The 22804-nt window shown below is 40.7% G+C and overlaps 1 protein-coding gene across 1 annotated transcript in view; it reads right to left on the bottom strand.

Annotated features, from left to right (window-relative positions):
- The window catches only part of LOC134521200 (sodium/hydrogen exchanger 2-like), a 47289-nt gene that overhangs the window by 16239 nt on the left and 8246 nt on the right, over nt 1–22804 (bottom strand). The window contains exons 3-8 of the mRNA XM_063347391.1: nt 21616–21770; nt 18009–18149; nt 10146–10609; nt 9533–9783; nt 4456–4673; nt 1690–1886 (exon numbers count right to left, since the gene is read on the bottom strand). Of these exons, the coding sequence (XP_063203461.1) occupies nt 1690–1886; nt 4456–4673; nt 9533–9783; nt 10146–10538 (1059 nt within the window). The 5' untranslated portion in view covers nt 10539–10609; nt 18009–18149; nt 21616–21770. The remainder of the gene's footprint in view (nt 1–1689; nt 1887–4455; nt 4674–9532; nt 9784–10145; nt 10610–18008; nt 18150–21615; nt 21771–22804) is intronic.

The raw sequence follows: 22804 nt of genomic DNA, 5'->3' as shown, positions 1-22804 counted from the left end.
ACATGACAGCCTTTGCCAGGTGAATGAAAAGGTGAAATCCCCAAAAGGAACCTCGCCCTTGCAGACTTGCTGCTGGGCAGAGAAGAGCAGGGAGACACATCCAAAATCCTCATCCCACAGAAGGCTGCAGAAATGCTGTTACCACTAGATGTCACAGCAATGCCGAGAGCGGCTGATCGTCCCGAGCAGGGCTTCACCCCGCCCTGAAGCACAGGAACTCCTTACAACTTCCTAAGGGAGAGAAAACCTTTCTCCAGCGTACACCTGGAGGGGTATTAATTAAGAATCCGTGAAAAATAAAAGTATATTAGTAAGGAGAGCAATACCAGCACCAAGTTCTGCCCCTGCCCCAGCTACAGGCTGACCAGCCCGGGTCCTTGCCCACTATACAACTGCAGGCAGGGGGCAGATGTGACACCTCCCACATGCTCCCCAAGAGCAGGCCAACCTGCAGGTGCCCCTTCAGCCTTTCTACAGAATTGGGCTTTGCAAAAACACCCACAGCAGAAATCAATCTTTAAAAAGAAGAAAAAAAAATAGTACATTTGTGCACCAAACAATAAACCCAATACCTCAGAGCAACCAGTGCTGTGAGGATCCACCTCCCTCTCCTACCATGGCAGTGGGGAGGTGACGTGTCCACGGCCACCCCGTGATGTGGGCAGGCTGCACACACTTGCAGAAGCTTTACCACTGGGTAGGAAACAACCCAAGAATCACTAGGGCAGAAAGAGAAAGCAAAAAGCAACAGGGCTTAGGGATCAGTTATAAAAGAAAAATTAGAGGCAAATAAATCAAAAGTCCTGTGACTTTTTTTAGTTGCTTCTGATTTTCCTTGCTTTTATCACAAGTAACATACACAACATTTTTTTTCCAGTGGAAGAGTTAATGACTGCAGCTGCTTTGCTGCATGAATGTGAAAATGTCTCAGACACCCATACAAAATATTTTGATAAAGAACTAATGACTGTTGTTGCTTTAGCTGTTGGATGCCCCAATAAAATGGAATTCATTGTCAGAAAATGTTAAGAAGCCACTCCTTCAAAATTTGGTCCTTTAAATTGTCCTCCTTGTGAACTACCAAAACTGAGACAACCAAATCATAAACCTCTTTTTAAATTCTTGCTGTCCATGTTCAGAGGGTCTGGAGTATCCCCAGTATCCTCCTGATCCTTTGGGATCAAGAAAACCAAACTTCGTTACTGCATGGCTCAGGCAGCATTTCATTTCATGACAAGGCCTACAATAATAAGTGGTTCTTACCTTGCTCAAACAGCAAATTATTTGTAGACTTTGATTCAGGTTGGTTTTGCTCTCACAAGAAACGTGTATAAGCACTGCTTTAGAGAGGAAAACTATGCCAGTATCATTCTTCCCAATTTTCACCACAGCTACCCCAATAAGGATGGACCAGATCAAAGATGGGACAAGTTATCATTAAAAATGCTACAGCACATGTTGTAAATCAACAACTGCTAGTGAACCTCATGGACGTGTGACACATCTCACACCTTCTGCCTCTTTCGGTAATAATTTTAAATTTTTAAATGCCTAATGGCTTGATGGAGGGAAACTTTTAATGACTGGTAAATCATTGTGTTCATCCAATGTTTTAGTACTTGTTATTTGTCTGAGGAAAAAATCATGCTCATTCTTTACATCTGCTGGTGACATCGAGATTGTTTTTACCTGTATGAACACGGTGAAGAGGATGACAACAGTTGTTGCTGCAATGAAAAGCTTCTTTCTGTGAAAGTCAGGAAGCAGGAAAACCAAAGAGAAACAAATGGCTCCTCGGAGACCCCCGTATGCTATAATGAATTGGTCTTTGCTGGTGATGGTGTTCACGTGAAATCTGTTCACAAAGAAAGTCAGCACAAGAACCCCTGAAAAGCAGGAAAGAAGATGGGAGTAGGTCAAACAAAAAGAGCAATCAGATAAAACTCACAATCTTATTTTACAGTAAAACATTACTGAACTCGTAAACACCAATCAAGAGGAACTGGCCAGGGCCCAAGGTTGTGTATTCCCGATACGCCATTTTTCTTCCAGCCTGATGTAACAGGTTTGCATTAGATTCGGCCAGAAAAAAATTAATCCCCAACACATTTCTGATTTGGGAGATTACAAATGCCATTGACCCGCCACAGTTTTGGGGACTTGATACAACTATCCAATTTTAGATAACTCATCTTGTAGCAAATCTTCTTGGTTTTTAACTCAGCCTTGTGCATATCACAGTCCAGCTGGGAAACCAAAGGTCGCTGAACTCTGCAGGGAAATTTCAGTGCCATCCCACTCCCATGACTGTGGATCGCCAGAACATACCAATTACCTGGTGACTTGGTGTTAAGCATCAGCTAAATACTGAACAAACAGTAATTACTGGCAACACATGATGTATTAGCACATTCATTTTGATGTTAGTTAATTAAAGTTTTGAGTGCTATTCTATGGTCATGTGCCATCTGAAACTTTACTTGTATCATGATATAGAGCCAGATGCCGAGAACTGAATTGAAATATTAATTGATTTTGCTAATTGGTGATAACAGATGATTGAATTGCTTGGATTATAAATGCTCTCAAGGCAAACCATCAGCAACAATTTAGCCACAAGTTACCTTCCAATTTCCAAAAGTTTCAAAGCAGTAGCTTGGATAAGTAGCTATATCCTGCCTGTGTTAATGTTGTTTCTTCACAAATCTTTCACTCAAAGATTTATACTGTATGAATTTAAGGCAGCAATTGATGTAATTTATAGTCATTTGCAAATACATACACAGATGCAGAAAAGTACAAAGAGTCAGGCCTTAAATCAGTAAGCTATGATCTTGATACCAACAGATATGATAAACATCTTATTTTCTGAAGATTAATGGCCATTTTGAGAACTGATGACACAGACTGTCACTGGCTTTTGCTAGGAATTAGCTGGATCCACATCACTATTGCTTTTCTAAGAGGTGCTTGTAAAACAAAAAAAATTCAAAAATAGTGCACTTGTAATGTACATATCAGACATCTTCCCACACACGTACAACTAAAAATATCCGAAGTTTGATTGCATATCAGACTGGTTTGAAGAAAATAAAAAAGCTGGGATGTTCAAGAACAGGGAACTCCATTAACTGAACCTTACAACACCTTCCCCGTCTCTGGAGCTCCGTGGAGTTGGTGCCTTCAGTTTCAAGGTTCTTTGTAACGTAAAAATAAACAAACAAACAAACAAACAAACAAATAAATAAATAAATAAAAGGGATACCTCAGATCACATCTGCAGCTACTGTAAAGCCCAGGCAGTGCCAATGATTTAAAGGAACAAAGTTTACTTGAGCCCTTTGCTTAATTTAATCCTTCCTCTTAAATTATTATTAGAATTCCTTAAACTAATTGAAGGCCATTTTGCCCCAACAGATGACAATCAATCACTTTGAGCAGAATATATTTTCTTCTGGAGATATACCTTGAGAAAGAGCAGAAGGAAATCTCCCTACTGCTTGGGTAACAGTAGAGTACTAGTGCTGTCATGCAATAAATATATTTTGCTTTTTCGATTCTCCCTCTCATATCAAAGTAATTCCAGTCCCCAGGCTTCAGCAGAATCATTTCTCATTTAAGAGCACTGGGAAGGTCCAATAAAGGCCTAGAACAGAGCTTGCACACTAATGCCAGCACTGTCAGCCCAAAAGTCCCCAGTTCCTGCAAGGAAACTCCGTGGGCGCCTCCCATTTCTGCATCAGTGCCTTGAGCATGTCCAGAGCTGCTGGACGGGTCTGAGCAGGTCCGGGGCTAATCTCCACCACCGCCTCCGCAGCAGGGGTTCCCCAGCCCAGCTTCGTGCACCACCCTGCCCAGCTCACGTCCTCCCAGCACACCTACGGCTCTCCGGCAAGGTGCTGCAGAAAAGGGACACCCTATTCAGCATCAGATGTGTGAGATGATTTTCTGGTTTGCATGTTCTCATTTAATTCAAGGGGGATTTTGAATGGAAAGAGGGGTTTCTTTCCTGGCTGCAGTGCTGAGCCCTTCTTTAATAACATGCTGCATAATATGGGAATGCAATCAGAAGAGCTGTGTTTAGAGAGACAGAGGATTTTTGGTGTGCAATGAAGAATTTTTGAACTAAAAAAAGTCAAACTCACTCAGAGCTTCTTTTCATTTGAGCAAATGATTTATGAGAAAACCACTTAATTGTAATAAAACATAGGAAACATTAGGAAATTGCAGTAAAATGCAAGGCTTGCTATTGAGCAAGTGATGGAGAAGGAGGGAAGCATCGGCTGGGGTGTCCCACTTCAGTCCTGGCATTCACATCTGGGATAATCACATACAGTGCGAGCAGGAAAGGATGATGGTGCGGGCAGAAGCATTCTCCCATTTAATGGAATCACATTTTTCACTCCCTTAAATAATAATACATATAAAAAAATAAAATCTATAATTTCACCATACCTAGTGCTCTCCAAACGAGACAGAAAATGACAGTGAAGCAAATGTATGGCCAGTTCCACTCATGATTTTCTCCAATGGTGGAAACTCCAAGAAAGATGAAGATGAGGGTGTCACTCACACTGCTCCACATCTTCATGAAGTATTTGACTGTGGTGTGAGACTTCAGAGAGATGTTGGCCTCCACGTAACGTTTCATGCCCATGGCACAAGCGATGATACTGAGAAAATGAAACAACAAATTTTTCTACTTAAGCACACAAAATTGACACATTGTCATTTATAAAAAATAAACATCAAGTCTTAGATGTTTGCAAACATCTCACTGGGTAGTGATTCACTTCCTGAATCAGTCCAATAACATCGGTAGGACAAACAGGACAATAAGATACTATATAGGTTGACCAGACTGTCTGAATCTGGTTTTTTAACAGATTAACAACTCACCATCTATTGCACTTATCACAGATACACAGCAATACCTACAATTAACTACACCCAACTCTTCCCGTCACAATACACTGTTTTCAGTTCTTTAACTTTGCCAAACTCTAACCATCTTGGCTGAAGAATTTCATGCTTAGGAGCCCACATTACCTATTTTGCCTGAATGAGAAAAAGACATTTGAGGGAACGGGAGACTTGTTTCTCAGCATGAGAAATGTGTAAATAGGACTCCTGTGAGTTTGTCTGATATCTGGTTACTACAGCAGATTCCTGTAGGACTCAGAATTGGTGCAGTTTAAGAGCAGCCCGAATGCTGTACTCCTTCATCCAAGGGACCAAAGCTAATCTAAGTTGGAGAAACTCAAGCATACGATGTACCTCACACTGTATATTTCTAAGCCTGACTGGACTTGCACTGTATATTATTTGGGCACAGCTAGGAAGCCATTGACTCCGTGCAACCAAGAGACAATAAAATGCTGAAGCACACTCACAAGGCTGCACGAAGAGCCAAGAAATGCTGTTGCTATAGTCGGAACATCTGACCTCAGGTACTGCATATCCAAGGGCACTTCAGAAGTGTGCAGCACCAATTAAAATTTCTGCCTTGCAGTTTTTCATGGATAACTGGTTCTTCAAGTTACAGGGTACATATCGTTAGCCTAATTCATCAGCTTTTCAAATCAACACATTTTCAGGCCAGCAATCTTAGAAGGTCAAAACAATTGAGTGCTCAAAGATTCGAAGCTCCATTTTTTATAATTTAACCTGCACAGAAGCATTTTATTCTAAATATTGTACCAGCAATAACAAAACGGCTTTACGTTTCTGAGATCTGATTTCCATTGGTGTCTGGTAAGGCCAGCCACATGGAGTTTTATTGCATTAAAAATTCCTTTCACAGGGGACATCATGGTGACTCTCTTTACATTATATCACATGCAGACAAGCCCACAGAGAAGTAGATCCTCAGCTTGCAGAAGTGTGCCTGGGTCTGGCAGACTGACTTTAAACACCAGCTGTGACCAGGACAGGTAAGTGACCCATATATATGCAAACAGGTGTTAAGATAGTTGGTGGCCTCCACAGCACATTATCCATAAAGCATCCTCTCAGCTAAGAATTATTCAGAAAACAGCCATGCAAGTACTGCTTTGCAGTGAAAACATCACATTTAACCCCAGAATTTCACAGATTCTTTGCATTATTTGGGCATTGATGGAAAAAAACAGGGTTGCCACCTGGCACCAACAAACAGGACAGTTTGCAAATGGGTGGAGCTGACTGTGCTGTGGTTGAGGTTTTACAACCTGTGTGAAACCAACGCCAACAATTTTCTCCTCCACAGCTATTTATTTATTTCAGGAAGACACTGTGGGCCACTGCATTGCTGCTCCTAATCTGCACTGCTGCTAACAAAAGCAGACTAAGGATCACTTTCCTTCTGGCTCATCAGTGAATCATCACTGACCTTCACTGCCACAACTCAACCTCTATTGTTGGACCAAGACCAAGGAAAGGACAACAACTATATTCATTTCTGCTCTACTTAAAGCACTACGAAAATCAGCAATGTTATTATGGGAAAATACTTATCAGATATTTGGCTGGAACAACAAATAACAAATTAGAAGAAAAAAATTTTTTTTCAAATGAAGATGTACTTTCACCCACTGTGAGCTACTGATTACCGGAATTTGCATTCAAACAAAAAAAATCCAACTCATACACATACGCTTCTATTTCTTTAATTTAAAAATAGTTTTTACTCGTTTTCCTCTTTGCCATGAAAAAAAAACATACTTTTTTTGAAGGAGAAAGAAACAATTGGGTTTGTCTGAAATTAAAACAGGTCTTCAGGGAGAGGACTTGTAGTAAAAGTACAGGATATGAAAGGTCACACTCAGAAAAGCCACGATTCTCTTACTGGGGAAAGAGATCCCGTTTTATCCAGCAGCATGAGACCAATTCAAATCCCTTTTTTCATCTAGTGCTGTTTGAGTTCACACCTTTCATCTCCTAAGGAAATGTACCAATACTTTAAAATATTCTGAAATAACTCTTTTTTGATTTATCCTTTTTAGATTGACCCACTTTGCATAAAGCATTGAGCCAGAAAAAGTAACAGGGACTGCATCACAGGCTAAAAAGAAAATAATAAATTCTTCTGCTTCTGTATCTGCCTTAATAAATAGTGGATAAAATAGTTCCAGCTAGGAATTAAGAAATCAAACAAGTATTTATGGGCAAGTGACTTCCAGAGCCATGGTCTGGGAATACTTCTTGGGAAAAAGATATGGGTTCACATCAGATTCACAAGGAATAAACCTGACCTGTTCCGTCAACTTCAAAGAAGGGCACTGCCACCAGGGCAAGGGTAAAAAAAAAAAGAAAAAAAGAAACTGAAACTAAAAAGCATTTGTAGAACTGGTTAGCAGATTGGGTTGCATTCACAGATTACTTTTTTTTTGGACTATGTAGAATTGACTGTTTTGGCAATCAAGTTATTTTTCAAAGAAACAAACTGCCAAGATCTGCTTCTTATAATACAGTATTCCCTGATCACAAACGAATGAATTGTGTGAAATCAAGATATATAAAAGAAGCATTTATAATTTGGCAATTATAAGACCAGCAGTGCAGGAATCAGCTGCCTTTGCAATTGTTTTGCTTTAGAAACAATGCATTATTCAAAAGAATAGAAAATGGGTTCCATAATGGGTACAGCAGATTGTGATTGATAGAAGGAGACACCATTAGGATTGAACGTTTTCTGCTCCATGATGATTATGCAGCGTATTTGTTTCACTGTTCTGTCTTACACTCCTATAAATAGGCTTTCTCTTAACCTATTCCCAAAGCTAGGATTGTTTTCAGAATGCTAGAATGTTGCTCCTATTAACCATTCAAGGAAACAAAATCTGCAAGATATAGGAATGGTTTCTATCCAAAAAGTACCACTAGTTTTAAAATAGATCTCCCTGATACTCCTGTTTCTAGCTGGTACCTGACTTAACTTTTTTAGTTTCTTTTTATCTTCATTATTATCAGATTTACAGTTGTTTACACTGTAGCTATCAATGCAGCAGAAGTGCACTTTATAGTCTTCAGGGAAATATGAAAGTTGGTTGTGATCCTCGGCACCAGCTGACTGAGTTTAGGCAGGAAAACCAAATGCAACAGATACCAGCCCACAGAAACCAGAAAGACTGACTCTGTTTTTCATCTGTCTCTGCTTTGACTATTAGGATTATTATATCTACTTTTTTCTCAGCACCTGCTCTGCAAGAGAAAAGCATGAGATAAGCCAAAGCTCAGTTACCTGTTTAAAACTGAAGGATCTGGCCCAAAATTATTATTTTATTGAAACACCTACCCAGTAGAAAGAAAAAAAAATTAACTGTATTATCTATAAATTACAGTTTGTGAAATGCTGAATTTACAGAAGCAAATTGTTTTGCTTCACCGATCCAAAAAGTTGCATTGAAATACATGAGGTAGTATGAGATACAGCGTGGGACTCAGCTGTAGGACACCAGCAGTCCTTGTTTGCCCCACGTTGCTGTAACCTGGTTGTACAAAAGCTTCAGAGTAAAGTGCTCTAAAGCGTTTTTTAGATTGAAGACTGTATAGGACTGACTGTGCTGTAGTAAACTGCAAGCAGTTTGGGTTTAGTACCTTTGAAACCTTGTTCTCTGACAACTTTGGCTGAAATTGGTCAGCAGGTTTCAAACATTACTGGAGATAGAGATGATAGATGACACCCTCACACTCAGGAAACCAGAAAAACTCATGAGCTGTGTCTGAACTTCTTCTGGCAGTAAGTCTGAATCTCCAAAGATTTCCATCAGAGCCCTCAACTCCCCAACAGTAGGAATATTTCCAGGCTTCAGCTCTGTAGGGGATACACAATGCCTGCCCCATCACTCACTTTGCTCTGTCACCATAAGGTCTGCCTCAGCACGCCTCTGGGTCCATCACCCAAAGGTAGCTGGTAGGCAGGGCAGCAGATCAGGACGAGGGTGCTAGAAGAGATGTCTGTAAACTCAGACCAAACCTTTATGAGGATTTGATTAAATATTCCTTGCAGCTCTTCAAATCATAGAACCATAGAATCATTTAGGTTGGAAAAGACCCTTGGGATCATCGAGTCCAACCATCAACTCCACTCTACAAAGTTCTCCCTTACACCATATCACTGAACACCACATCTAAGTGTTAGTTTTGACTGGGCCATGCATGGAAAATAACAAAATATGCCAAGAAGGCCCCTTCTGGCTCTGCCAAACCCACTAAACATCTCACTGCTTGAACATTCAGGGTTTCCAAACAAGAAACATGGAGCTCGAATAAATATTCCTCAATCACCTGCACAAACCAATCAGCTGTCTGAAGCCTGCCCTGCAGTAGTCATCTGGATTGCTCGTGACTTGCAGCTATTACCATTGATGTGTAATTGTGTAATGTGTGAAATGGGGTTACAACTCCCAGCTCTTCCACAGGCTTTTATATACATTGCTGCCATACCCAGATTTCCAACTACGCAAATTTATGTTAAAACTTTTTATGATACTTCTCAGTAAATATAGCCAAAAAGCTTTCCTGGACAGATCAGATGCTGGAATATACTTACGCCACAATCCCCGAAAGGTGAAACATTTCAGCGGTGAGGTACGAAAGATAGCTGTACAGGAAGACAAAGAGCGGTTCAATGACACGGATATCCTTGGTGAATCGCGTGGTAAAGGCGGCGGTCATCCCAAAAGTTAGACCTACTAAAACTCCTCCTAGCCCAACCACAAAGAATTTTCCAACTCCAGCAAAAATATCCACGGTTTTGATGGTTGGCATTTCACAGAAAGATCGAAATAGCTTGTAGAGCACCTGGATGAAAAATTAAAGAGGAAAAACACCCATTAACAAGATATTCATCAGACATGGCCATATGTAGCAATGACATTAAAATACATTGCTGGGATTTCTGCCAGTGCAGGGTCAGCATCCTTCTCTGGAGGTCAGGCTCCTATCAGGGGAGCGCTGTGGCACTCACATGCATTTCTGTCTCCAGACATACAATAGAAGAGATGTTCACCTGAAAGCTTCTGAGGGCCTCAGGTCAGAGAAGAGGACCAGGAGTCCTGTGCTAGAAGAGGCTGTTGATGCCTTTTTCCTCTGCAGGGAAACTCTCAGCACCAGAGCATCCTTCCTCTGAACATTAAAAACTCAAAATAAAGGCTAGTCCTTACCACCGTCACTGCATCATTCAGGAGCGATTCACCGAAGACCAAAATGTGTAGCTTTTCATTGACGTGTATCTCTTCAAAGACTGCCAGCACTGCCACGGGATCCACGGCGGCGATCAGGCTGCCAAACAGTAGGTTGTGGAGCAATGACACATCCTGCAGGCGAAAGGCTTTCACCTGGCAGATCCCATACAGGGAAAAGCCGATCCCAAACACATTCCATATTGTCCCCACAACTGCGTAGAGGAGGATAGTGCCGATGTTCTCAAAAAAGGGACGGCTGGGCATGAAGTACCCTGCATCAAGGACAATGGGTGGCAGCAGGTAGAGGAAAAAGATGTCACTGTCCATAACAGGTGGTGACTTGTCGTTCAAGCCATAGATGATTCCCCCCATGATGAGTCCTACAAATATCAATAAACAGCTTTCGGGAACAACAGAAGGCAGCTTGTTATATAGATGAAACCCTGTAACGGGATAAATAGAAAAAAAAAAAAGTATTATCTCATCAGCCCAAACTGGCTGAAGAGCACCAACCAGGTCCTTGTTAGGGCGAGGAAGCTCCCCCTGCTCAGTCCTTCAGCAGGCTTTGGAGTAGTAGTAATAAATGCACACAATGAAGATGAAGTTGCTCAATCAGAAATTGGCTAGAAAATCTGAAAGATTACTGGAAATACCAAACTTTCTAATATTACTGTTGGTTCTACTGCTTGTTGAGACTGCTTTTCATCATAGCATAAGGTTAAAGATACATTTTTAGGTAATACAAAAATAGAAAAACTAAATAATCTGCATAAATAAAAAAGCATTTAGATGTAATGCAGTGAACAGGCCATCTTCAACACTAATGTAAATAGCAATTGCTAATTTTAAAAACAATACAGATTCTATGCATCAAAAAAAATGCCACTTTTAATATTATCTAATAATTAACAACTAAAGCTAAAGGCAACATTGAAAAAAGTTCAATCAAGCCAGCCTTGTGCAATGCCCAACGTTAGAAATGCTGACAACCACCACAAGTACTCAAGGTGAGTTATTAAAAGAAAGAAATTGAAACAGACCCAACTGGAATAGGAATAGTAAGAAAAAAAAAATCTGTGATTATTATTTCTTCATGCATGTTAATAGAGTTGAGATCTCATCATATAACATGCAGAATAGCCAAACGAAAAGACCATTTCCATCTGAAAGAAATTCTGATCTAAATGAATCTCAGAGACTTCTCCCTTCTGAGGAAAAAAATAAAAGAAAAAATGCTATAAAATAACTTTTATTGCAGTAATTTAACAGAAGTGATCACAATTCCTGGAGAATAAAAACAAAAGAATATATAATTTCCACTTTTCTATGCCCAGTTTTGCAGGGGAAAAAAAAAGATAGGTCCAAGTTATACAAAATGTAATTTCTTAGGCGTCATTACACAGATAATCTCCTTGAATGCAGAGAGATTTTATTTTAGGCTGTATAACACCCCACACATGGACTGAATTATTCCTTGTAGCTGGCCAGATGCAGCACCCTTTTTTAAGTCCAAGGAGTCTTCATTTTAAGATGAAGATGTCAGTGGACAACCTGCACGTAGTTTAGCTGGCAAGCTAATCAAGATGAATACACACCTTGGTGTATACTGCAGTTAAATAAAATTCCTGGAAACCCCGGCAGTTTTCCTACTAATAGCAACACCATGCACAGGTGTAAACTTCTAGATGGAAAACCATAATTTCCAAACTAAAATGCAACTGGGTAGTTATTTTCCGTACGTGCAGTATGTCTGGCACACAATACGTGCATCCTTAGGACTTGGCATCTTATCTCAGGCTCCAAGATTGGAAAAGAGGTGAAGCAAAGGCCACCCCTCTCCACACCATCACCAAGACGACTCCCATCCTTCCTCACCCTCTCAAGATGCCTTACCTATTTTGGCCAAGGACGCAAGCATGATCCAGAGTGTGATTTCAAAGGGGACTTGAACATGCTGATAATCCGGAGAGAAAAACGTGTGCTCTGAGGATTCGTTGCCCTGGGCTTCCTCAGCAGCCCAGCTGATGTTCTCCGGGATCACGTCTCCCAGCAGCGGCATCACTGGGGAGCCCTGCAGGGCTCTCACCCTGGTGGCTTGGAGGATGGAGGAGAGCAAGGACCCAGCTAGGACAGCAGCTGCAGCTTTGGATCCTGGCTTCTGCCCCTCCATTTGCCCTGGAAGCCGTCTGCCACGGGGATTTGGTTGCTCCCACTCTCACTGCTGAAGGCGAGTGGTTGGTAGCACTGCTGGAGACAGCGGAGCTCAGCTCACCCTCATTGCTGCAAAGAGAAGAGCAACCGCTCCACCTCACTCTGACTCTCCTCCCTGGTCCATTAGTTTCCAGCTGGGAGACTCTGCTGAAGAATCGCACCCTTTGGCACCATGTGCCCAAACAGGCAGAGGCTCCTCCTGCAGATGCTTCCCTGAAGAAATGTTATTTGCACCAGTATCAGATGTATTAGTAATATAGGAAAAAAAACATATTGGGCCAAATTCCTCCACTGTGGAGTTTCGTTTAAGTTGATGATGTTTCAACAGGGATGAATTTGGTCCAAAGAACACATGTAATTAAAATATGGAGGCCCCAGGCTGTTGCTAGACTGATCGATGGCCTACTTGTTTCTCTTCAGCTGCCTAAACGACACCAAAATTGAGCTGCCAATAACAAGCTGTCGACCCACTTTGCTGCTGCAAAGTCAGAATTCAACATCATGCAGACACAGATCCTGGGTTTCTGTTGCGTGAAAAGGGGCCAAGCGGTTTTGGCAGAAGATAAACCCCCTTGCTTTCTAACACTCCTCACCGAGGTGGGAGGCTAGGTGCGGCTAGGTTTAAATTCTGAGTGATGCCCAATTCAGCACTATCAGTCCAATCGCGTTTAACATGTATTAAACTATTACGATTTGGACACACTAATAGTGGACTGCACCTTCAGTCTAGTCGTGCTCCTGAACTAGCACGGTCACTCTCAAGTCTTTGGTCGCGTTCAGTGAGAAACCAAAATGACTAGCTACTTAAAAACAAAGTGCAGTTTATTTAAACAACAGATATACAGGTTCTTCCGATTGCTGGTGATAAATACACTGTCCACAAAGCACATGCAAATAAAGATATTGTTAAGTATACAAAATGCACGACAAAGTTATAAACAATACAGCCTGGCTATAAATATAGGATAGAGATTCTCTAGAGAAATTTCTAAGTTCCCCGAGGAAACACTTGGTATCATCTAAGTCTTACCCAAAGGCGCCCCTATGGGGGGGAAGAAAGGCTCAGACCCTCGACTGATCCCGGAAATCAGTGATGTAATTCTTTGCGATGGTGTCTTCCCTGGGTATCCCCCATCTCTCGGGCTATTTTTATACTATTTATTTGTAATCTTCAAGGTGAAGTTTGAGTGACTTTAGTCATACATACTTTTATTACGATTGGTGTAAAATTCTCTCACTTCACAATTAAAGGTATAGTTTACGAGAAATTCAGGGCGTAGACTCAAGAAGGAGTGGTCGCACCTTGGAGGCGGGTAGCTTTCGGGATGGAGGTGTGTTTTGGTATTATAATGACATTATAATGAGCAAAGTTTGCACAAAGGACAGCATTTCATCAAAATGTGATGAAATGTTGGCTCAGGTAGCGTGTAGGCTGCTTATCTGTTCCGTGGTACCATCTCGTTCCCATATCTGCTATTCGTCACAAGGGAAGGCCACGGAACGAGCGTGTTCCGTTCCATCCCTCGTGTAGTTTCCCAAACAACCTTATACAGGGAATCGCAGATGTTGCATTCTTCGTGTGCCAGCTGCGGCTGTATTCTACCTCAGAAGCCTCTTGATTTTATGACTTTCCTTAATGTGTGAACAATGCTGTACTTTTGTATTCTTGGCCAATTTAGTAATTATTCCACAGTTTCTCACTACCACGTGAGCAGAAGGAGGATAAACTTCAGTAGACAGGAGAGACGCAGTGATACACTCTAGGAGTGACTTCTTTGTATTTTACCATGGTTAATTTGAATTTACACTGTGCCTTTACCACGCTTGCTGACTTTAAAGCAAAGCAATGCTCCTCTCGTTAGAGTGGTCTTCTAGCAAACTAAGCTTTTTAAACTTGGTGACACTTTTCCCTTTGTATATTTAAAAAATAAACAAAACAGCAGGACAGATACTTGGAAGACAGATATCCCACAAGGGTTTCTCCATCTTTATTCCATAGTTCAATTCTACAGGGTCTGGGATGGGGAGGACAGGAAGAGGTGAGGAGGTAGGATCCCTTGTTACTGTGAAGAAGGGAGAATACAGTGCTCTTAACTGCAATTAAGTAGTAATTAAGAAACCACTCAGCCATAACTAAGTGCAGTGGAAGCAGTTCTGAGCCTGTGCTTGCATGACAAACCATCACATTCACTCTTTCTGCTGAAATATTTGGGGCTGAACTTGGGAGTTTGAAGACTTGTTCCATGTGGTGACATAGAAAAGGAGGTTTTTGCCAACCTCCCATTCCCCTCCACCACCATACATTTTGATTTTTGCTATTTTCAGGAGACAGGTGAGAAAGTTAGTATTCACTTGCATTTACCTTAAGCCAAAAATGAAACATTTGTCTTGGACGGAAAAAAAGACCTGCAACATTGAGCTCAATAGCACTGTCTGGAAAATGTTTTTGTGTGTAGAATCAATATCTATTTGATAATGGAACCAGAAATAAACAGCAGAGTTGGGACAGCATCTGAGGAAGGTCAACGGAGAGGATAACATTAAAATATGCTCCATTTTCTGAATAAAGTTAACTTATAAAATCAAGACCTTAAGGACTAAGCAACAGCTAAAAGGTGAAGTGAAAAGACAATGCATCATACTTATTTACCTTAACTGCTCACCAAACCTCTGTCTGAACAGAGCATAACTGCGGTTCTTAAGGAAAATAAATGTTAACAGAGGGGAAAAGAGCCTGATCCAGTACCTTGCGCAGAGTTTTTAATGACCCTGCTTCACTTGCTTCTCTGCTCCTTTCCATATTGATGGTTGCAACCCTTCAACAAGCTCTGTGCAGACGGATCAGTGCAGCCTCTCCCTGCAAAGTGCCTTTGATCCTGCAAAGCTTCGAGCATCTCCTTAAAAGCTGGATTGCCCTTCTTGGCCCAATTATCAGCTCGCTGTACCTAGACTTGTGCAAGGATAACAAAAGGCTCTTTGCAAATACTTTGGACATCATATTTCATCACAGTGAGAACCTCGAGGTTGCTTTTAGGATTTTGAAACTCCTCATTTTTCTGTTTTGCATAGTTTTACCCTAAAGTTCTATGTAAATAAGCTTGCTCCTCCCCTTAAATTCTTACATGTATCATTATATATTAGTTATGAGTTATATATTAGATATATATATTAGTTATAAATAAATGAAAAGCCAAAGACAAAATGTTTTCCCAAAGTTCTGTGACAACACAACACATGTTGTTCCTCTTGTAATGGCTATTGATGTTATCGAGCCACTTTTTAATGTGAGTTCCATTTGATCATACATTTATTGACATGCTTTCATTTTTTTCTAATGTAATGTGCTTTCCCACATTTTTAGGTTTCCAGGCTAGAATCTGATTCCTATAACTGTATTAACGGGTACCTTGGTCCTGCTGGAATGAAAAGGACTACGAGAAGAACAAAGTATTGTGTGATACAGTAACAGTGACCACAATTCAGGCTCCTGCAATGAAAACGTTATATTAAATTAATTGCTTTAACTCCTTATACTCCTTAGTCAATGGCAACAAATTATTTTTCTTTACTTACTTTGAGAGGGAAAGATGTGAAATCTTTCTTCTTACCTTCCTGACATGTAATTACTTCTAAGTATACTCCTCCTTTTCACTATGAATATATGTATCATTTAAAAAACATAAATATTGTAAATTAAGTCTCAGTTTCCATCACCTCCTGAAATTCATGGATCAACCACTGAAATTTATGAAAGAAACTCTGAACAAGCTCATGCCTTATATGAGGGGAAAGAAAAATAATTTGCAGTGCACCTTTTAGCTACAGTACCGCAAAAACTTTCCAAATTATCTGGGCCTCATATCAAGAAATCATTTAAGAATTTACTCAATTATAATCACTCAAGGTTTCATAGCTTACAGTTAATAACACATGAAAATCCTGTGTTGGACTGGGGCCTCCCAAAAATACCCAGCCCAGAGAACCACATAATATAATCCTCCCAAAAAAATTTGCCAAGCTCAAAACTCATCGGAGGTTTTCCTCTCACTGCAAAGGGATTGCAAGATTTCCCACCACTGGGACTCCCACCAATTTCCACTCCTCAGTGTAATTCAGGTAATCCTAGCAGAATTCTTTCTTTCATAGAAGAAAACGCCAGATGCGTGGCATCCGAAGAAAGCACAAACCCCAGGGCCAGCAGCCCCCGCAGGGACAGGGCTACCTTTGGCCACAGCAGTTCTACCTGTGGTTTCCTGATCTGTGTCAAGAATAAAGAGATTTTCAAATAAATACTTGTCTTGTTTACTGACCTCAGAAAGGCTAAAGCTTCTTTCTCTATTTCTATACTATGAAAGCTTAATATTTCCTGAAACTATTTAGATGCAGAGACATCGTGTCCATTCTCAGCATGTTTTTGTTTTCTCTTAAAGGAGAGGATGCCTTTTGATTGTGCATAGTGCCCTAAATAGGTAATTTGATTTTGGAAAATAGCCCATTCTTGTCTCTGTTAACTTTCAAACTTTGCCTCTGTAGGCACCGCGAATGCTCCTCTGCATTCCTCCTAGCTATTCACCCATCACCCAAACACGAGCAGCACTGCTCACCCCGCAGCAACAGAGCCACGGCTGCCGGCAGCACAGCAGGGATGCTCTCCCCTACACTAGTAATCCTTCAAACATAAACTGCCCTTCTGTGCCTTCTTTCCAAAAATTATTTTGGCTCTCACTGCGTTACCACTTCTGGCCGACCTAGAACAAGTCTAGTTCTGTAAATCCCCACTCTTCAAAAACCATGAGTAGATCTAATCCCTTACCAACACCCATTTCCAAGACTTTTTGACTTTGATACTATAGGCAGGATATAGCAATCAGTTTTTCACCTCATGTAGTTCTCAGAAGACGAATGATTTCTGCATCTTTCCCCCGGGGGAACACTTACCTTCTGACCACAGGCAGTCCCAGAAGTAATACAGTGGATTACTTCTGCAGGAGCTCTTGACTTCCTCTGAGGAAACTCTTTGGTGTGCCATGCTGAACCCCAGGAATTTTGTTTAGAGATAATCCAGATGATTTTTGGGATCACCCAGATGACGTTTTAGTGTTATCACCTTTTTTTTACGCCCTCTTTTCCAAGTTTACCTTTCTTCTGCTTACCCTAAAAAAATCTTCCTTTTTGCACAAAGCAGCCAACGGAGTTCATTAAAAGCATCCTGCTCCACAAGCAAATTAATATCCAGGAGCCTCTCCAAAAAAGATAAACCAGAATGGCAGTTTGGTTCCCTCTCCACCCCTCACGCCAAAAAAATTCAGATATACGTCCTCATTTGAGCTGGTTCTACACTGTAACTGATACAGCTCTCCAACAAAAGCTGTGGGACACACATAGAAAAGCTCCTAAAAAGTTACCAGTACACTGCATGTAATCAGCTTGTTGTGAAAAGATAAAATATTAAGTGTTAATGATATCTACCTTTGGTATGTAAATATGATATTGCCCACTAACATCAGAACAGCCATTTATTTACATGCATTATCTAAAATTTGAAGGAGAAAGCCATTCTCATTTACAAATGTGCAAAATCTCTTTTCCCCCATCAGAATGGAAAGTGCTTATATTTTCACATATAATCACCTTATTTTTCAGTTTCTCCTCCTCACTGCCTGCATTTTCCATTACATTTTAATAGGCCAAGTGAAGTCTGTGCATAAAACACTGATCTTCTTTCTGAAGAAGCCAGGACAGAAGAGTACGTATTTCCATGCATATGCAATCCTGCAAGCAAACACAGAAAACACGTAAAGCAGACAGGCAGTTTAGCAAGAAGATTTAATCTGAACTGAAATTAAGACCAGGCCCCTCATCACACTTCCCTTGGTGGGAAGGACTGCACTCACAGCTATTCTGAACAGCAGGAATGGAAAAGCCCCTAAAATTCAAAGCCATGGTGTGAGTTTTTCCTCAGTATATCACAGGCCACGAATATATTGAGAAACTAACTTTGTGTTGCACTGAGCTGGATGAATTTTGTGCTGCTTAACTCATAGGCACCCCACAGAGCCCAGGTAAGAATGGATTTTTAATTTAACATCAGGGACTTCATTCAAAAATCTAGTTTTAACAAGAATTTGAACAAAATTACAGTAAGGAAATTCAATATTAATAAGAAAAATTCAATATTGATAAGAAATGAGTAAAGAAGAATAAATCAAAATAAGACATTCTCTGTACCCACACTCTCATCATCAGGAAGTTGCAGAGAATGTATACAAGCTATATTTTGTGCTTCATTGCTTAACATTTCACCAACTTGAAAATCACAGATTTATCGCTAATACCTTGCCTAAATGGAGACAGTTTGGCAAATACTCCCTCCCACATCAATATTAGGAACATCCAAAAGATCCACATTGTCCTTGCCTTGCACCTACTCTTTTTCCATACAGCTTCCATATAGTTTCCATACTGCTCTCATTGCAAACACAGCAACCTGGTTACGCTCCCCCGCAACGCAGCATTCAGGCAAGAGTTGCACCAGACTGCACTATAGCTTTACATTTAAAAACTGCCTAATACTCATGGTCTTAAAGAATTCCTATAGGGCAATTCCAGGCTGAGTACCACTTTAAGCATTTTGGCACCAACTTCTGTTTGGATACTGCTTTTGTCAGTAACAGCTTGAACACTTTGAGCAATTGCTTAAATGACTTGTAAACTAAACGGCCTTTAATATTTTTCTTCATCGTTATAACTGGAGAAGCCTGTAACTGTGGCCTCAATAAAACAATTAATACTTGTCCTTCTTGGTAATCTAAAAACTATTTTTCTGATTTAAACTCCAAATTTTTAATTCCCAGAGACACATCCAGAACTCCAACAATTGCAAATCAGATTCACACTCGTGACGAGATTTCTTCCATGAAATAATACTCTTAATACTCATTACTTTTTAGGTGATCAAATTAGAGTGAAATCCTTAAATCTGTGCAGAAAATCTCCAGGTTATGGTGCTGTACAGTGGGGTCAGTCTAAGAAATTCAGAGGCTAAGTCCAACCAGATGAAGTCTCCTTGAATCAACCATGACATGGAAGTTGTTTCTCATTAATTAGGAGCCCAAACCAATAGGACTTCCAAGGAGCTTTCAAACCTTCCTCGTGAGACCACAGCTGAAGATTTTTCCTGCTCTGAGCATTACATATAACAATACTGGAAGGTACTTCACAGTGGGAGGAACAAACTCCTGCAGAGACCTGCCCTAGAAGGATGAGCATGGTCACGCCCATGGGTCACCTCAACATTTTTGCAAACCTCCATCCTTTCCTCAGCTGTGGTCTGACTGCTGGGAAGGTTGAGTGGTATCTGCTGCTTCCTCTCCTTTGCTGCTCTTGGTGCTTGCCTTCATGCTCACACACAGCCTCAGCTGTGCGGGAGGATGGAAGAAACTAATTTCATTCACCATTTCTGCTTGTTTACTCAACTCTCCCAGTCCCCTGACCAAACGGCAACCCACCCACTGGGAAATTACACAAGCCTGGACAAACCAAATGCTGAATATTACTGTTGTCATGAGTTCTGTAATCCCCAAATAAAGCAAAAGACAAAGAGGAAAGTGAATCAGTGTGATTACAGCAAGCAAACTGCAGTGCACCTGCATTAAAACTTAGGACTGTAAATGTCTTGTAATAAAGCTGTAGCAGACCCAATACACACAAGCACAATAATTCTTCACCTCAGACAGAGGTGTGAGCACATCCTGTCTCCTGAAGACTGTATAATTTCTAGTGATATCAGGGATATTTTAATTCAGGGATTTCAACACAGTGTGGCGATCAGTCCTCATATATTGGCTTACAGAGAACCACACTGCGCTCTCTGGACGCCCACATGCTAGTCCCATGCACTGCGATGTGCTCCAAGGGAGGCTGGAGGTGCCCCATTAAATGTCTACTTTCTCTGAAGTCCTTTATCTGCTGAATACAGGCTTTGGTTTCTTCTTGTGGAATAAACATAAGCAGGTGGATACTTCCTAGGTTGCATTTGTTATATAAAAATATTCAATAAATCTGTCCAAAAGCCATTTTAATGCAATGGCATTGCCTGTGATCAGTGACCTGTACTTTATGTTTAATAGCTGGGCTCGCGCGGTGAATGGTTAGCAAAGGGAAGCAGAATTTTGTTGGCTTCCCTTCTGAACATTCAAACACCACCAGTGCAAATAGCCAGGCATAACATTTTAAGTTTAACTTGCACAATTTTTGTATATGCAACATTAAAACTTCCATTTTCTGTTCCAGGAAAGGTTTTTTGTAACTCAACTCACACAAAAGAAGAATAAGAATAAACAGAATCTGTTCATTTATTTACTTCAAGATGAGACTTTTTGGATATTAGTTTGCAGTTATGTTCCCTGTTCCATTAAGTTCACAAATACTATTCATTTGAAACAAAGCAGTAATAAAGTTTATGTACACAAAAAGAATGAGAGCAGGTGTGAGTCTGAGCTTTCTCCCACTCTTCTTTGTTAACTTTTGTTACATCTCAGAGTAGTAATTAATTATTGAAACACCAGCTTTATATGGTTGAGCAATGGACAGAGCAAGTAAATGGTCGGCATGTCTTTCGAATTTGGCACTGGAAAGCAGAAGCGTGTAGTCACTACAGATGGGAAATGAGAACAAAAAATAGCAACACAGAGTATTAACAAGTTATATCATTGCACAAAACAAGAAATTTACTGAGGATGGTCAAGGAACCCTAAACAGTAAGTCAGAGTTTACACATCAGCAATATTCTGTGGGTGCATTTCCATCACAGGAAACTCTAAGCACATGCTTTGCCTTACAACTCCTGAAACCTGAACGGGGCTTCCTACAGCTGGGTATAGTAAGGCCTGAGAGTTTGCAGAACAGCCTAATACATGAAAAGCATGAAAAGTCAATTAGAGCTATACCACGTGCCTTAATATAAAGTGAAGAACTTCAGCTTTGATGAATAAAACTCCACATTCATAGCAAAACAAGGGTTTCCAGTCTCATGTAAACAGCAGAGGGAAATTAAAGCTTGCAGCCCTCTTTGGGGTTAATTCAGCTGCAGTGATGCTACCAAAATAAACATATAAGCCAGCATCGGCTAACTTGCCAGCACAGCTCACAGACGGAGCAGTTTTACTGAGTCCAGAGCTGCATATTTCAATTTTACATAGCTGGAACTATATTTAGGAAAGATGCTGTTTCCACTTACCCTCAAGGAGAAGCAACATCAATGAGACACGAAAAAGCCCTGTGAGTCTTACTGCTTCTTCTGTGGTTGTTTTAAAGACACAGCTCTTCTGGTCTCCTGCAGTTATCATTCACCAGGTGAAGTTCCACAGCCCCTTGCTCACCTGCCTTTCAGCACTTAAACAAACATCAATAAATAAAGTCTCAGGAAAAGCGTCAAGATGCCAGACTGTTTCCAAGATACGGCAATTTAACGAGACTGTAACAAGTGCCATATTTTTTCTCCCTGAAAGAGACCCCCAAATAAGCATCCCAAGCAAAATAAAGTCCTGATAGACACAGTCCACAAAAGAGTCCCAGCACATTTTGTGCAAATTCCAGTAATTCAGCGCCGGACAGCCCTGCTGCTGATTGATACACAACCCCCCCCGGCTTGTTCCACTGCATGAGACATTCCTCCAGCCTTTTTGCCTTCCCCAGAGCACAGCCCTCAAGCAAACAGAGGATATCTGCAATCCCAACGTGGGACAGGATGGAAGAAAGGCCTTTGGCCTCTTGGGATTCACAGGTCAATACTAAACACTTTCATTTCCACTTAGAAGCCCGCAGGCAGCCAGGACGTAGTACATGGTAGCGGCAGAGTTTGTTAGCAGCTGGGCACTCATTTACCAAGCGGCTGCTGACCCACACAGCTGATTTATATTCCCAATAGACTGATGGGGTTATCACAAATAAATTAACTTAAAAGAGATGCAGGCAGGAATTAAGTGGTGAGATTCTTCTGGTAAAGAAAAATAGGTTAATTAAAATCAAACAGCTAAATTTTGGAAATCTATATGTAAAACAGGAGCAAAGCAGAGAAAAATAATCAAAATTGCAATTTCATTTATAAACTAGTGGAGAGAAAGCTGGATTTCACTTTTCTAGATTTTAACCAGCAGGATATAAGAGCATGAATTGATGGAAGCCGTTATTCTGCACACCTGGGCATCCTTTTTCTGGGAAATAATCCTCCCTCCAAAGAGAGGTGGACTTTGAAATTTATTTGCAAAATGGTTTTAAACGTCTGGAAATCCTGAAGTAAAAGGTACTACAGGAAACCACCACTAGATACCATCATTTAACTATTTAATAGATATTAAAAAAAATTGTTAATGTTGATCTGGCATATAAAAATCCCTATTACACACCCAGGTAGATTAAGTCACCTT

Source organism: Chroicocephalus ridibundus, chromosome 9 (assembly GCF_963924245.1).
Source record: "Chroicocephalus ridibundus chromosome 9, bChrRid1.1, whole genome shotgun sequence".
NCBI lineage: Eukaryota > Metazoa > Chordata > Aves > Charadriiformes > Laridae > Chroicocephalus > Chroicocephalus ridibundus.
This window is presented reverse-complemented; position numbering and strand designations above follow the sequence as displayed.